We start from the raw sequence: 14077 nt of genomic DNA, 5'->3' as shown, positions 1-14077 counted from the left end.
GAAACTTCGTGGCCCATGCGCAGAAATCGGTATTTTGTGGAAGAGCCACACTCAAGGGGCCAAAGAGCCGCATGTGGCTCACGAGCCGCAGTTTGCTGACCACTGATAGGGTTACCCACAGTCTAGACCCGTGATGGCAAACCTATGACACGCGTGTCAGAGGTGACACGTGAACTCACTTTTTTGGTTGATTTTTCTTTGCTAAATGGCATTTAAATATATAAAATAAATATCAAAAATATAAATCTTTTTTTTACTATGGTTGCAAATATCAAAAAATTTCTATATGTGACACAGCACCAGTTAAATTAGGGTTTTCCAAAATGCTGACACGCCAAGCTCAAAAGTTTCGCCATCACTGGACTAGACATTCACGTGAACCCAATTCTAAGGGGAAAATGTCATGATTAGCCCCTGCTAAGGAGGAGGTACAGAATGCCTTTCATCCAGCACTAGAATACATGTAAGGCACTAGCAGAGTCAAAGGGCAAGAGTTTGTACTCAAAGTCACTGAGCACCACTGGGAAGGTACTCTTACCGTTGCAATAAGGTTATAGGGTTCCAGGACATCCAGCTTCATGCCCTTTGACTCTTTGGGAAGCAATTTGTTCAGAAGACTTAAAGATAGTATGTACGTTGGAATAAAGTCTAGTGGCCTTTTTTAGACAATTCTTCCTAATATATTTTTAAATATTCGTCTAACTTCCATGCAGAGAATAGTGACAATTCCCTGGTATGAAGCATAAACTTGTCCAAATAGCTAGGTAATGATAAGCTGAAATTAGGCCATCCTTTTAAACTCCCTAAACTGCTAATAGTGTTCGTCATTCTAGTAGAACTAATTTCTAACTGCCTAAGTGGTAGCCCAAACATTACTTTGTAAGTCAATTGCTTAAAACTTGTATGCATTTTCTTATAGAGGTAAATTAGATATAAGGTTAGGTCCTAATAACCATAAAAACTCAGTAAATCCACTCTGTATCTATCCTATCTAATAATAGACAAACATGGTAATTAACTGTACCACTGACACACTTCCCATTGGTTAATCAGAGCGATAGGCAAATTAACTGCCAACCAAGATGGCAGCCGGCAGCCAGGCAGCTGAAGTGAACAGGAGGCTTGCTTGCTCCAGTGATGGAGGAAGCCAAGGTTCCCCACCTACCGCTGCTGGCCTCTGAGCTGCACTCTAAGAAACAATATTGCAATTATAGAAGCTAAACAAACCCCAGAAACCTGCTTTCAGCCAGCCAGGCCTCAGAGCTGGAGCTGCAACAGTGTTTCAATTATAGAAGCCAAACAAACCCAGATACCTGCTTTCAGCAGCTGAGGTCTCAGAGCTGGAGCCGAGCCTCAGAGCTAAAGCCGGCTTTCAGTTCCAGTGACAGCCATAGAAGGTAAATAAATCCCAGAATAAAAGAAAAAGAAAAAAAGGAGAGGTTGGGAGCTTCAGTCACCCGCCAGCCTGAAAACAGCCTTCAGCCCCTCACCCAGACTGGCCAGGCACCCCAGTGGGGACCCCCACCCTGAAGGGGGTGTGACCAGCTGCAAACAGCCATCATCCCCTCATCCAGGCTGGCCAGGCACCCAAGCGGGACCCCCAGCCTGATCTGGGACACCTTTCAGGGCAAACTAGGCGGCCCCTACCCGTGCACCAGGCCTCTATCCTATACAGTAAAAGGGTAATATGCAAACTGACCCTAACAGCAGAACAACTGGGAATGACTGGTCACTATGACACACACTGACCACCAGGGGGCAGACGCTCAATGCAGGAGCTGCCCTCTGGTGGTCAGGGTGCTCTCACATGGGAGGAGCTCTGCTCAGCCACAAGCCAGGCTAATGGCTGCCAGTACAGCGGTGGTGGTGGGAGCCTCTCCTGCCTCCTCAGCAGCGCTAAGGATGTCTGACTGCAGTTTAGGCCTGCTCCCCGCTGGCAAGTGGACATCCCCTGAGGGCTGCCAGGCTGCCAGAGGGATGTCTGATTGCCATCTTAGGCCCAATCCCCCCGGGAGCGGGCCTAAGCCAGGAGGTGGTCATCCCCTGAGGGGTTCCAGACTGCGAGAGGGCACAGGCCGGGCTGAGGGAACCCCCCGCTCCCCCAAGTGCACAAATTTTTGTGCACTGGGCCTCTAGTATATATATAAAAGCCTAAGCGACCTTTATGACTGAATGACCAGAATGACCAGAATGACCGGTTGGCCAGTCTCTATGGCATGCACTGACCAACAGGGGGCAGATGCTCAATGCAGGAGCTGCCCCCTGGTAGTCAGTGTGCTCCCACAGCCAACCTCTCACGGCTGGCCAAACTCCTGGGGCCCCTCCCCCCTGGTCAGCTGGCCAACCTCCCACAGCCCCTCCCCCCAGCTGGCGGGCCCCAATCGGCCCCAATCAAGACTGGGCGAGATGCCCCGATTGGCCCAATCGCCAGCCAGGCCGAGGGACCCCACCCATGCATGAATTCATGCACTGGGCCTCTAGTTTAAAATACAATATAAATGGCCCTCCCTGGCCTGATAGCTCAGTTGGTTGGAGTGTCATCCTGCTATGCCAAGGTTATGAGTTCAATCTCTGGTCAGGAAACATATAAGAATCAGCCAATTGCCAAAACCGGTTTGGCTCAGTGGATAGAGCGTCAGCCTGCGGACTGAAAGGTCCCAGGTTCGATTCCGGTCAAGGGCATGTACCTGGGGTTGCGGGCACATCCCCAGTAGGAGATGTGCAGGAGGCAGCTGATCGATGTTTCTCTCTCATCGATGTTTCTAACTCTCTATCTCTCTCCCTTCCTCTCTGTAAAAAATCAATAAAATATATTTAAAAAAAAAAAAAAAACTCCTTCAAAGGAGTGAGGTTTTTAAAAAAAAAAAAAAAAAAAAAAAAAGAATCAGCCAATGAATGCATGTATAAGTGGGACAACTAATTGATGTTTCTCTCTCTCTCTCTCTCTATTCAATAAATAAATAAATTTTTAAAAATACACTACATATGTCATTATAAACCCTAACCATCATGTATAAGAAAGTTCGTAATATGCTTGATGTCCTACCAAGGACTATAGTCTCCCATCTGGTATGCTGGAATGAGACTGCCTGAGATAAGGTCTCGTATAGGGAAGGAGTAGGTGGGATGGTTGGGTGGAATGGGAGGGGTAAGGCTGACTGAGAGCTCCAGAGGGTTGGGGTCTCCCAGAGTTCTATTCTGGACATACTTGTACATCTCAGACCAACTCTCTAGTTACTCTCTTCAGGAGAAACAGCAACTTTTCATACAAAACTTGGCTTAAGAAAAATGGCTTCTATACCGCAGTTTTAGCTCAGTAACTTTTGGTGTTGCCCAGGAAATTCTTACCTGTACTTCAACTTGCCGTTCTCTTTTGACATTATGAAGCTCTTTTTGAAGAGATTTTATTCGTTTTCTTCCTTTTTCCTCCCTAGAAGAAGTAAGAATGATTTGTGTTTAGAGCAGTGTTTCTCAAACTTCAATGTGCACAAGGATCACCTGGATGTTAAAAAACAGATTCCTGGGCTCTCCCCGAGATTTTTATTTCAGTAGGTCTGTGGCAGGGCCCTGGAATCTGCATTTCTAACAAGTTCCCAGGTGATGTTCATCATGCTGGTCCATGGAGCACACTTTCAGTGACACGTTTTTTAAAAAACATTTTAAAAAATGTTATTGATTTTAGAGACGGAGAGGAAGGAAGGCAGGGAGGGCAGGAGGGAGGAGGAGAGGGGGGTGAGAAACATCAATTTCACCCACCTGTGCTTTCATGGTTGACTCTTGTATGTGCCCTAGCTGGAGATCAAACCCCCAACCGTGGCGTATCAGGACACTGCTCTAATGAACTGAGCTACCTAGTCAGGGCTCAGTGATACTTTTTAAAAGACTGATTTATTTTACTAATTTGAAGGAGGATTTTTTTTGGCTTATCAGTGTTGTATCTAAAATTGTTGCTGCTGAATTACTTATTCTAAGTTCAAGCTCTTAGTTAAGGTGATAACCACCACATCTCTATCATACAGGCACATTCTCACCATGCAAATATCTTGTTTCCCAAGCACCTTTTACCTAATGTTTTCAGTACCATTGCTAACATTTGACTGAATCATTATTCAGTATAAAAAGTTGCAAAAGTGGTGATTTTGTAATTTTATCATTCCTTCTCCATTTATGAACTGGCATTCTTCTGTTTAAAAATAAAAGCTTCCCTTTTTCTTCCCACCCACACCCCAAAAATAAAATAAAATAGCTACTGCTGAGAAAACTAAGAGGAGAAGGTACAGGAAGAGGATAAAAAGAATCTTTTCTACTCTGAGCACTTCACATATTCTTACCTTGCAATAACCTTATGAGTAGTCTCTATCATTATTCCTATTTGACAAATGAGGGTAATAGAGAGCTGAGGTAATGCTGTGGTGGACATGAGAATGTGCCTCGCAGACCTCCAACTACAGGGAGTGTAAGCAAACATAGCTCAAGGCTCTGAAATCCTTCACTCTGTGTGTTCTGAGGCCTCACATCCCACCGACTGCTCCCAGCCAATTTTTGAATGTGGCAGGGATAAAGGGCAGGCCCTTCCTGAGAGACCAGGGCTTTTCTGATGGCTGACTTTGGCTCAAGGGCTCCCTGATGACCTTGCCCAATATCCTTACTCCGCAGGCGGTCTCTTTCAGCCAACCTCCCGTCTCCTTCACTTGGGATCAGTCCAGCATTGGGTCTGAAGGCTCCCTTCCATTTTCTTTAACTCAAGTGACTAATCTCATCTTGGCATCCATCTCTCAGAAGACACAGACCTCACACTCTTACGAACAGTAAATGGCACAGCAGGATTCAAAATCAGTACTTAAGTTTAAAACAAGCAAGCAAAATAATAAAACAACATAAAGATAAACAAAACTAAACAACTGTCTTAGCTCGCTCGGGCTGCTATAACAAAAATATCAGAGGAGCCTGATTAGTTCAAGGAAAGAGTCTTTGTTAATACCATACAATTCATCCTTTTAAACAGTACAATTTAGTGGTTTTGGGTTTATTCACAGTTGTGCAACCATCACCACTCTCTAATTCCAGAACATTTTCATCATCCACCAAAAGAAACCCTGTACTCAGAGCCTCCTTCTCTATTAGGCCTTGATCTTCCCCACCCCCACCTCCACCCCTCACTCCCCACTGGTTTATTTTTTTTTTATTTTTTTTTTTATTTTTTTATTTTTTTTAATATATTTTATTGATTTTTTACAGAGAGAAAGGGAGAGAGATAGAGAGTTAGAAACATCGATGAGAGAGAAACATCGGTCAGCTGCCTCCTGCACATCTCCTACTGAGGATGTGCCCGCAACCCAGGTATAGGCCCTTGACCGGAATCGAACCTGGGACCTTTCAGTCCACAGGCCGACGCTCTATCCACTGAGCCAAACCGGTTTTGGCACTCCCCACTGGTTTAGATAGAATCCCCCACCCTTGTTGACATCTGATCACCCTGGATATTCGCTCAAATTCTTCATTCCCCACCCTTGAGTCTAAGCCCTTGGTCTATCTTCAGCAACAATCCTGTTAAGTTAATTTAGCAAGAATCCCCTACCCTTTATACCTCCTTTTAGGAATTTTCCATCCACTGACCCCTCACTGTTCTCACTGGCTATACATCCCCAAATGTCTTTGCTGCATTCGGAGTTGAGCCCAGTCTCTCTCCCCTATTGCTGTAGTTTTGACACCTATTGCAATAGTCTTGAATAAAGTCTTCCTTACCATTTTAACAAGTGTCAGAGTAACTTTTTAACAGTATATAAACTTCTCAATAAAGCTCTTTTTAAAAAAACTAAATAGAAAATTGTCTAACTCATACCCAACATTAAATTGGATGTGACTTTAAAAGTACCAATCATAAAATATTTAAAGTACTAAACACCATTTGTCATTGATTTGCCCAAATCTAGATATGATTTTCCAATTTAAATTAATCTAAATTGATACCTATCTAACTAGAAGAAAAAATGAAAAGAAATCATTATAATTAATCATATGTAAAATCAACCACTGGCAAACTGTCTACATTGAGTTTTAGACTATTTTCTCCCTCCTATTCAATGATACATATATTTATTATTTTTCTTACTTGATTAGCTTTTTCAAAATTACATTTTCATTACCCACCAAAAGAAATCCTGTACTCATTTGCACTCACTCTTCATCCCTCTCCCCTCAGCCCTCTATTTATGAAACTTCTTTTGGGGGAGTGAGGTGTAGGGGTGTGTGAGGGGAAGGAAGGTCATATACAATTAGTGCACATTGTAATATTTCAAAGCAGAATAGAAATATATGAGGAAAAATAGAGAATCTGCCATCTCCCTTCTCCCCGCCAATTCTACTCCTATGAGGTAACCAATATCAAACCTTTTGATGTATATATACTTCCACATCTTTCTCTGTGCTCTCAAATATGTGAACGAGCAGGTATTCTTTATAGAATGATGCTCTATACATAATACTGTAACTTTTGGGCACTTATCTATGTATGAGAAACATTCCTTCAATCAATCATAACTCTAATTCATTCTTTTTAATAGCTGTATGTTTTTATTTTATAAAGTTAACAATCATTCAAGTACTCCCCTATTGAAGAACATTTATGCTATGTCTAGGTATTTGCACTGTGCTGCAATAAATGTTTTGCATATATATCTAATTTTTTTTCCTATAGGCTAGATTTCCAAAAGTAGGAATGCTGGGTCAAAAGGGTATATGTATTTTGTTTAGCTTTTCTGTTAACACATTTATTTTCTCCCTTAATAAAGTGAAAATTGAGAAAATACTTAAAAATTAAAAGGTTTTTGGGCCCTGGTTGGGTAGCTCAGTTGGTTAGAGTGTCATCCTGATATGCTAAAGTTGTGGCTCCCATTCCTGGTCAGGGCACATACAAGAGTCAACCAGTGAACACATTAGTAAATGGAACAATGAATCAATCTTTCTATCTCTCTTTCTCTCTCCCCTTCCTCTCTCTTTCTAAAAAAATCAATAAAAATAAATATTTAGGGGAAAAAAAGATGCTTTGTAAAAACACCCCAGTGTTAACACATTGGCATATATTTCCTTCCAGTTCTCATTTTCTATACATGTTTTTGTTAATTTTATTATACAGATGTGATAATACTAACTTATGTCTAGCCTTTCTTTTTCTACTTAAAACTGTAACAAATATTTTCTCCATGTTATTATGACTTTGTAAGCAATATTTTTAACAGCTTCATAATATCATCCATCAAAATATAGACTCTCTCTTTGATTCTGTAATTCCACATATACTGAGTCAACCAAAAGGAAAAATAAAAGATTCAGACATTTGATGATGCATATTTACGTACAAAAATGTACATGACACATTATTTGCTATAGCAAACATTTGGAAACACGCTCAATGTTCAAACTCAAGGAATGGTTAAATAAGTTATGGACCAGTACATATGTAATAGTGAATAGTATAAAATTAAAGTCAGGTGTGTATCTTTTCATTTTCATAAATAACTTTTTTAAAGTTTTACCAATTTATTCTCCCACCAGCAATGTATACAACTGCTCATTTTCGTGCTTCCTTGCCAACTATAACTGTTAAATTTATAATAGTAGCTATTATAATAGTAGCTATTATAAACTTATAGTAGGCATTTACTGACTATGTGCCAGGAACTATCCAAAGTGTTGTATATGTATAAATTAATCTAATCTTCATAATAACACCACTACTGAATTTATCACCAATACTAAGGCACAAAGGAAGAGTAACAAACTCAAGGAAAAACAATTCCACCTATGCAGACAAGATCAACACTTTCTCATTCTGAGTACTCAGGGTTCTTATAAAGAGACTTTTGTCTTGGTCCCAAAGCATTTCGATTGCGTTGAATGTCTTAAAGCAATGAAAATCTTTGGAATTAGTTGAAAGGCCCTGGAAAAGTAAACTTCCCTCAACATGCTTTTTATTGTCACTTGTTACTGTTCAGGAATTTTCAGTGAACTCAGTCTTAAGAAAGACTACTATAGCCCTGGTTGGTTTGGCTCAGTGGATAGAGCATCAGCCTGTGGACTGAAAGGTCCCGGGTTCGATTCCAGTCAAGGGCACGTGCCTGGGTTGTGGCTCGATCCCCGGTTGGGGGCGTGCAGGAGGCAGCCAATCAATGATTCTCTCTCATCATTGATATCTCTATCTCTCTCTCCCTCTCCCTTCCTCTCTTAAATCAATAAATAGATATTTTTAAAAAAAGAATACGTTTTCACATGCAACTTCTTTCCAATTTGCTGTGCGTGAGTCACTAAGATGAATAAAAATGTATTTAAAAAAAAAAGACTACTATATGATAGGAAGAATATTCTTGGTATATTGTACATACAGATAACAGGAGCCCAGAAACTTGAATTATTGTCGGAGCAGAACTAAGAATAAAACCCAAATTTCTGACTTCTATCTATCCTCCCTGAGAAGCACAAATTTTACTTGTTTTAGAAATCAAGGACTTGTGGTAAGTTTTATAGCACTTTAAAATGCAACAAAGAAAACAAAATTAGTTTTACTCTGACCTGTCAATGATATCATAGAAATGCGTTTTGTTTTCCCTCTCTTCATTCAAACATGTCAGGAGATTGTTGAAAGTGCCTGAATTTTGCAACTCCTGCATGGTATCTGCAATCACATCACTGAGAAATTGCCTGTAAGGAGAGAAAAATATAAGTTAATAAGATTCATATTTCAATACATTCACAAAGGGCTACAGAAGTCACACAAGTTAAGACCCAGAAGGAGATCTCATCTCCTCCCCCTATACTCCCCCTCTCCTCCCAGTGGGGGGGGGGGGCGGGGAAGGGGGGACAGGGAAAGACCCAGAAGGAACATCATATCTAAGTTGGAGTTATTTCTGAAATGCCAATGTAGTTTAGTATTAGAAAATCTACTAAAGAATTCATCACATTAATAAAGGCAAAAGGAGGAAAAACCATATAATCATTGCAATAAGTGCAGAAAAGGCATTTGGCAAAATTCAACATACACTTATTTATAAACAAACAACAAAAACTCTTAGAATACTAGAAATAAAACAGAACTTTCTTAACCTGAAAAAGTTTACATACCAAGGACTGAGAAACATTGAATGTACATTTAAAAACATGTAAAGTATACATATTGTTTTTTTGTTTTTTATTGATTGATTTGAGAAAGAAAGAAACATCCATAATTTCAGAAAAAATAAAGAAAGAACCCACATTCTAGGAGTGATGGGTTGGAAATGTGGAAAAAGAAAAAGAAAAGAAACATCCATCTGCTGCCCCACTCATCCATACATTCATTGGTTGCCTCTTTTATTTTTTTTTTAATATATATTTTTATTGATTTCAGAGAGGAAGGGGGAGGGAGAGAGAGATAGAAACATCAATGATGAGAGAGAATCATTGATCGGATGCTTCCTGCACACCCCACATTGGGGATCAAGCCCGCAACCCGGATATGTGCCCTGACTGGGAATCGAATCGTGATCTCCTGGTTCATAGGTTGATGCTCAACTACTGAGCCACGCTGGCTCTGCCACTGGTTGCCTCTTGCATGCGCCCGGCCAACCAGGATTGAACCCATATATTGGGATGACACTCTAACCAACTGAGCTACCCAGCCAGGGCTATATGTATTGCTTAATAATACACTTACATACCTAACAAAAGAGTCACACCCAGCCGGCGTGGCTCAGTGGCTGAGCATCAACCTATGAACCAGGAGGTCACGGTTCAATTCCCGGTCAGGGCGCATGCCCCGGTTGCGGGCTCAATCCCCAGTTGGAGGTGTGCAGGAGGCAGCCAATCAATGATTCCCTCATCATTGATGTTTCTATCACTCTCTCCCTCTCCCTTCCTCTCTGAAATTAATAAAAATATTTTTTAAAGTATCACAATTTGCAAAAGAATAATTCAGAAGACAGTTTATCTGTGGGGGAAGCACGACAGTGCTGGGATCAAAGGCTTCAATTATATCTGAAATTATCTTATTAAAAATAGAAAGCCCAGGAGAACCAAGATGGCAGCATAAGGTACAGACCTGTGCGTACTGCCTCCCACAACAACATTGAAACTACCAACTATAAGACAAACAGCTATCATTCAGAAACACAGGAAAGCTGGCCCAGTGGAAGCTCTACAACTGGAAGGAAGGAAAGAAGAGCATTGAAACTGAGTAGGATGTTCAGAGATGCCAAGAACAGAGGTACGGAGTCGCGCGCTAGGTGGGCTGCAACTGGATGTGCGGTTTTTTTTCAATCGGAAGGGGTTACAAACTCTCGAATCCACTGAGCTTGTTTGGGGTGGGATTCTGAGGTCCCAGACCGCTATGGGGAGAGGAGGGACAGCCTTGCAGCGGGTTGGAGAGCGAGGGTGGCTTTCTCACGAAGCTGCTTGCCGGCACTCGGGGACGCGGAGACGCGGAGTCACGGAGAGGCGAGGAGTCGCGGAGATGCCATTGCTCTTTGCTCTGCCCTGGTGATTCCCGGAGATCCCGCCCTACTCAATTTACATCCCCACCCAAGCTGTGCCAGTGGCACAAAAGGAACCACCTGCACTTGTGCAGCCTAACCCAACAAACTATAGATTTCAACTCCTCGCATTTATAAGGGACACACTCAAGAAGCAGAATCAGGTTCGGAGGAAGCTGGAGCCAGACCCGGCTGGACCGGCGACATGGAACCGCTGTACCAGCAAACGCACAAGAAAGTCCACCAGATCCAGTCTCACATGGGACACTGGGAGATGGCAGACAAGCAATCTGTGCACTTAGTAGAAAACGAAATCCAAGCAAGCATACCAGATATTCAGCCAGCAAGAACGCCTGGAGATTTTGTCTAGCAAGGAGCCGCCCAACAAAAGACAGCATGCCAAACTTCGTGTTGACCAGTTAAAGTATGATGTCCAGCACCTGCAGACTGCTCTCAGAAACTTCCAGCATCGGCCATACGCAAGGGAGCAGCAGGAGAGACAGCGAGAGGAGCTTCTGACTTGCACCTTCACCCCCAACGTGGGATGCGGCACCCCCTGTGAGGCTGCGACGGCCCCTGCGAGGCTGCGACGGCCCCTGGGAGGCTGAGACGGCCCCTGGGAGGCTGAGACGGCCCCTGTGAGGCTGAGACGGCCCCTGTGAGGCTGAGACGGCCTCTGAGAGGATGAGACGGCCCCTGTGAGGCTGAGACGGCTCCTGTGAGGCTGAGACAGACCCTGTGAGGCTGAGACAGCCCCTGTGAGGCTGAGACGACCCCTGCAAGTCTGCGCTGGCCCCTGGGAAGCCGAGAAAAATAACACATGATCTCACTCATTTATGGATAATAAAGACCATTATAAACTGATGAACAAAAATAGATACAGAGGCAGAGCAGTATTGAACGACTGTCAAACTACAGTGGGAAGCCTGGGGAGGGTTGAGGGGCGGGTAAGAGATCAACCGAAGGACTTGTATGCATGCATATAAGAATAATCAATGGAGCCCTAACTGTTTTGGCTCAATGAATACAGCGTCGGCCTGCAGACTCAAGGGTCCCAGGTTCGATTCCGGTCAAGGGCATGTACCTTGGTTGCAGGCACATACCCAATAGGGAGTGTGCAGGAGGCAGCTGATTGATGTTTCTCTCTCATAGATGTTTCTAACTCTCTATCCCTCTCCCTTCCTCTCTGTAAGAAATCAATAAAATATATTTTAAAAAAAGAATAACCAATGGACACAAGACACTAGGGGGTAGGGGAGGACGGGGGAATGTCAAGGGGGGGGGAAGGAGACATATGTAATACTCTTTGTAATACTTTAAGAAATAAAACAAAATTAAATTTTAAAAAAATAGAAAGCTCTAAAGCAATCATGGCCCTAGCTGGTTTGGCTCAGTGGATAGAGCGTTGACCTGCAGACGCAAGGGTCCCAGGTTCAATTCCAGTCAAGGGCACATGCCCGGGTTGCGGGCTTGATCCCCAGTGGGGCGCATGCAGGAGGCAGCCAATCAATGATTCTCTTTCATCATTGATGTTTCTATCTCTCTCTCCCTCTCCCTTTCTCTCTGAAATTAATTTAAAAAATATTTAAAAAATGAAATGATCACTTATGTATTCACATGTTAAAGCAATTTAAATACTTAAAATTTAAAAAAATAAAGCAATCATGGTAAAATGCTAATTTGATGTTTATATAGGTAAGTTCATTATTTTATTCTTTGCATTTTTCTTCACTTTTGAAATAGTTTATAAGTTTGAAAAAGTTAAATCATTTTAAATTTACAAAAAAGAAAGACCCTAATAAAACCGTCACATTTTAGAGATGAGTAAACCTAGGCTCACAAAGGTTAAACATAGCTAATTTGAGATAAAGCTAGAACCATATAATCCAGGTTCCTGACTCCTAGTCCATTGCTCTTTATATTCTCTTAAGTAGAAAAATTTTAAACTGCTATTTAATGTTCTGATATAGAGTCAGCAAGAATTACACTTACATAGTAATGTATTAATAATAATTCACATAAAAAGATTCAATAACTTTTTTTCATAATAATTAAGTATATTGAAGTCAAGAATCTGAAAAGCCATGAGCCTCATCCTGAGAATGAAAAGGGCATTAATAGTAAACACCTTTCTGTCATGTCTGCAAATCTGAGCCAGACTGATTTTAACAAGAGACATTACTCTACTGGTGAGGGTGTAATGCAGGGGTCCGCAAACATTTTCAGTAAAGAGACAAACAGTAAATATTTCTGGCTTTGCAGGCCATAAATTTTCTGTTACAACTACTCAGCTCCACTGTTGTAGCGTGAAAGTAGCCATAGACAATATGTCAACAAATGAGCAACACTGTACTCCAATAAAATTTATTTTCAAAAACAGACTACAGGCTGGATTTGGCTAGTGGCCCGAGGCAATTACTACAAGCTCCCACTTACCAAAAATCCTTACCATAATGTTATCCCTCTCTTTTTTTTAACGTTATACCATGTTTTATTTATTTTTTATTATTATTATTTTAATATACTTTATTGATTTTTTACAGAGAGGAAGGGAGAGGGATAGAGAGTTAGAAACATCAATGAGAGAGAAACATCCATCAGTGGGGATGTGCCCGCAACCAAGGTACATGCCCTTGACCGGAATCGAACCTGGGACCCTTCAGTCCGCAGGCCGGCACTCTGTCTACTTAGCCAACCCGGTTAGGGCTGTTATACCCTCTTTTAAACATAACAGGCTTTTTTTGTCAGCAAGTCGGTTGACAACAAAAACTGAATAATGAGACAATGGAAATTGAGACTGTCTTTAAAAAACCACCAGGATTAAAACATTAGCTTGAAATTTGGCTACTTTGATGATGTCTGTCTCTTATTAATGGATAAAGCATCACAATAGCTATCAATTTATGCCGGGCACTTGACTGAAGCCTCATTTCTAATCCTCACACTAATGTTGCAAAGTTATTCTCATTTTTAAAAATTGCAAACAAAGACTCAAGTCAATACTATTATCAGCACTCACTTTGGATATAAGAAACATCCAGAAAGGAAGAGGACAGCCAGCCACCCTAGCACTCATTCTTTATCCACCCAGAAATACACTTACACTTCCAAATATGCTCTCCTTCCTTACCTATCATTCTGAATTTTTTTCAGTGTTTCTGTAGAAATTACGGACTGCCTTGCAGGTGTTTGGAGGACAAGATCTTGCACTTTGTTATATTCATTGGCCAATTGTCCTCCTTGTCTGATTTCTGGCAACTTGGGTTCTTCTTTCGACATTTTTGGGACCGCTGGAGGGTTTTCTGGGCTTTTTTCTTCTAAATTCATTTCATTGTTTTTCTTCTAAAAACAATAAATGATGTTTTATGTAACACAGATTTTCAAAGAGTAAAGAAACAAAGCTATACGAGGGCCTCTGCCTACAGTTTTAACCTCATTTTTTTCTAGGAGAGAAAGGGGAAGTGTAAGGCCTCGGAAGCTGTTTTTCTGATAGCCCTCATTTGCCTCTTCCTTTATGCGTAGGCATCTGGAAAAGGAAGCAATTGTGTCAAACTGATTTACGGATTAATAGAAAT

At 41.6% G+C, this 14077-nt stretch overlaps 1 protein-coding gene across 3 annotated transcripts in view; it reads right to left on the bottom strand.

Moving 5' to 3' along the window:
• Positions 1-14077, bottom strand: part of IQCG (IQ motif containing G) — a 43258-nt gene that overhangs the window by 17825 nt on the left and 11356 nt on the right. For all 3 annotated transcript variants that reach the window (XM_070406428.1, XM_070406431.1, XM_070406430.1), the window contains exons 4-6: positions 13633-13844; positions 8569-8697; positions 3349-3430 (exon numbers count right to left, since the gene is read on the bottom strand). In XM_070406428.1, coding sequence (XP_070262529.1) covers positions 3349-3430; positions 8569-8697; positions 13633-13844 — 423 coding nt within the window. The remainder of the gene's footprint in view (positions 1-3348; positions 3431-8568; positions 8698-13632; positions 13845-14077) is intronic.

The sequence above is a fragment of the Myotis yumanensis genome, unplaced genomic scaffold (assembly GCF_028538775.1).
Source record: "Myotis yumanensis isolate MYYU_CA2020_CCGP unplaced genomic scaffold, mMyoYum1.0.hap1 SCAF_2, whole genome shotgun sequence".
In the NCBI taxonomy this organism is placed as follows: domain Eukaryota; kingdom Metazoa; phylum Chordata; class Mammalia; order Chiroptera; family Vespertilionidae; genus Myotis; species Myotis yumanensis.
The sequence above is the reverse complement of the archived record's forward strand: the minus strand, read 5'-3'. Positions and strand labels throughout refer to the sequence as shown.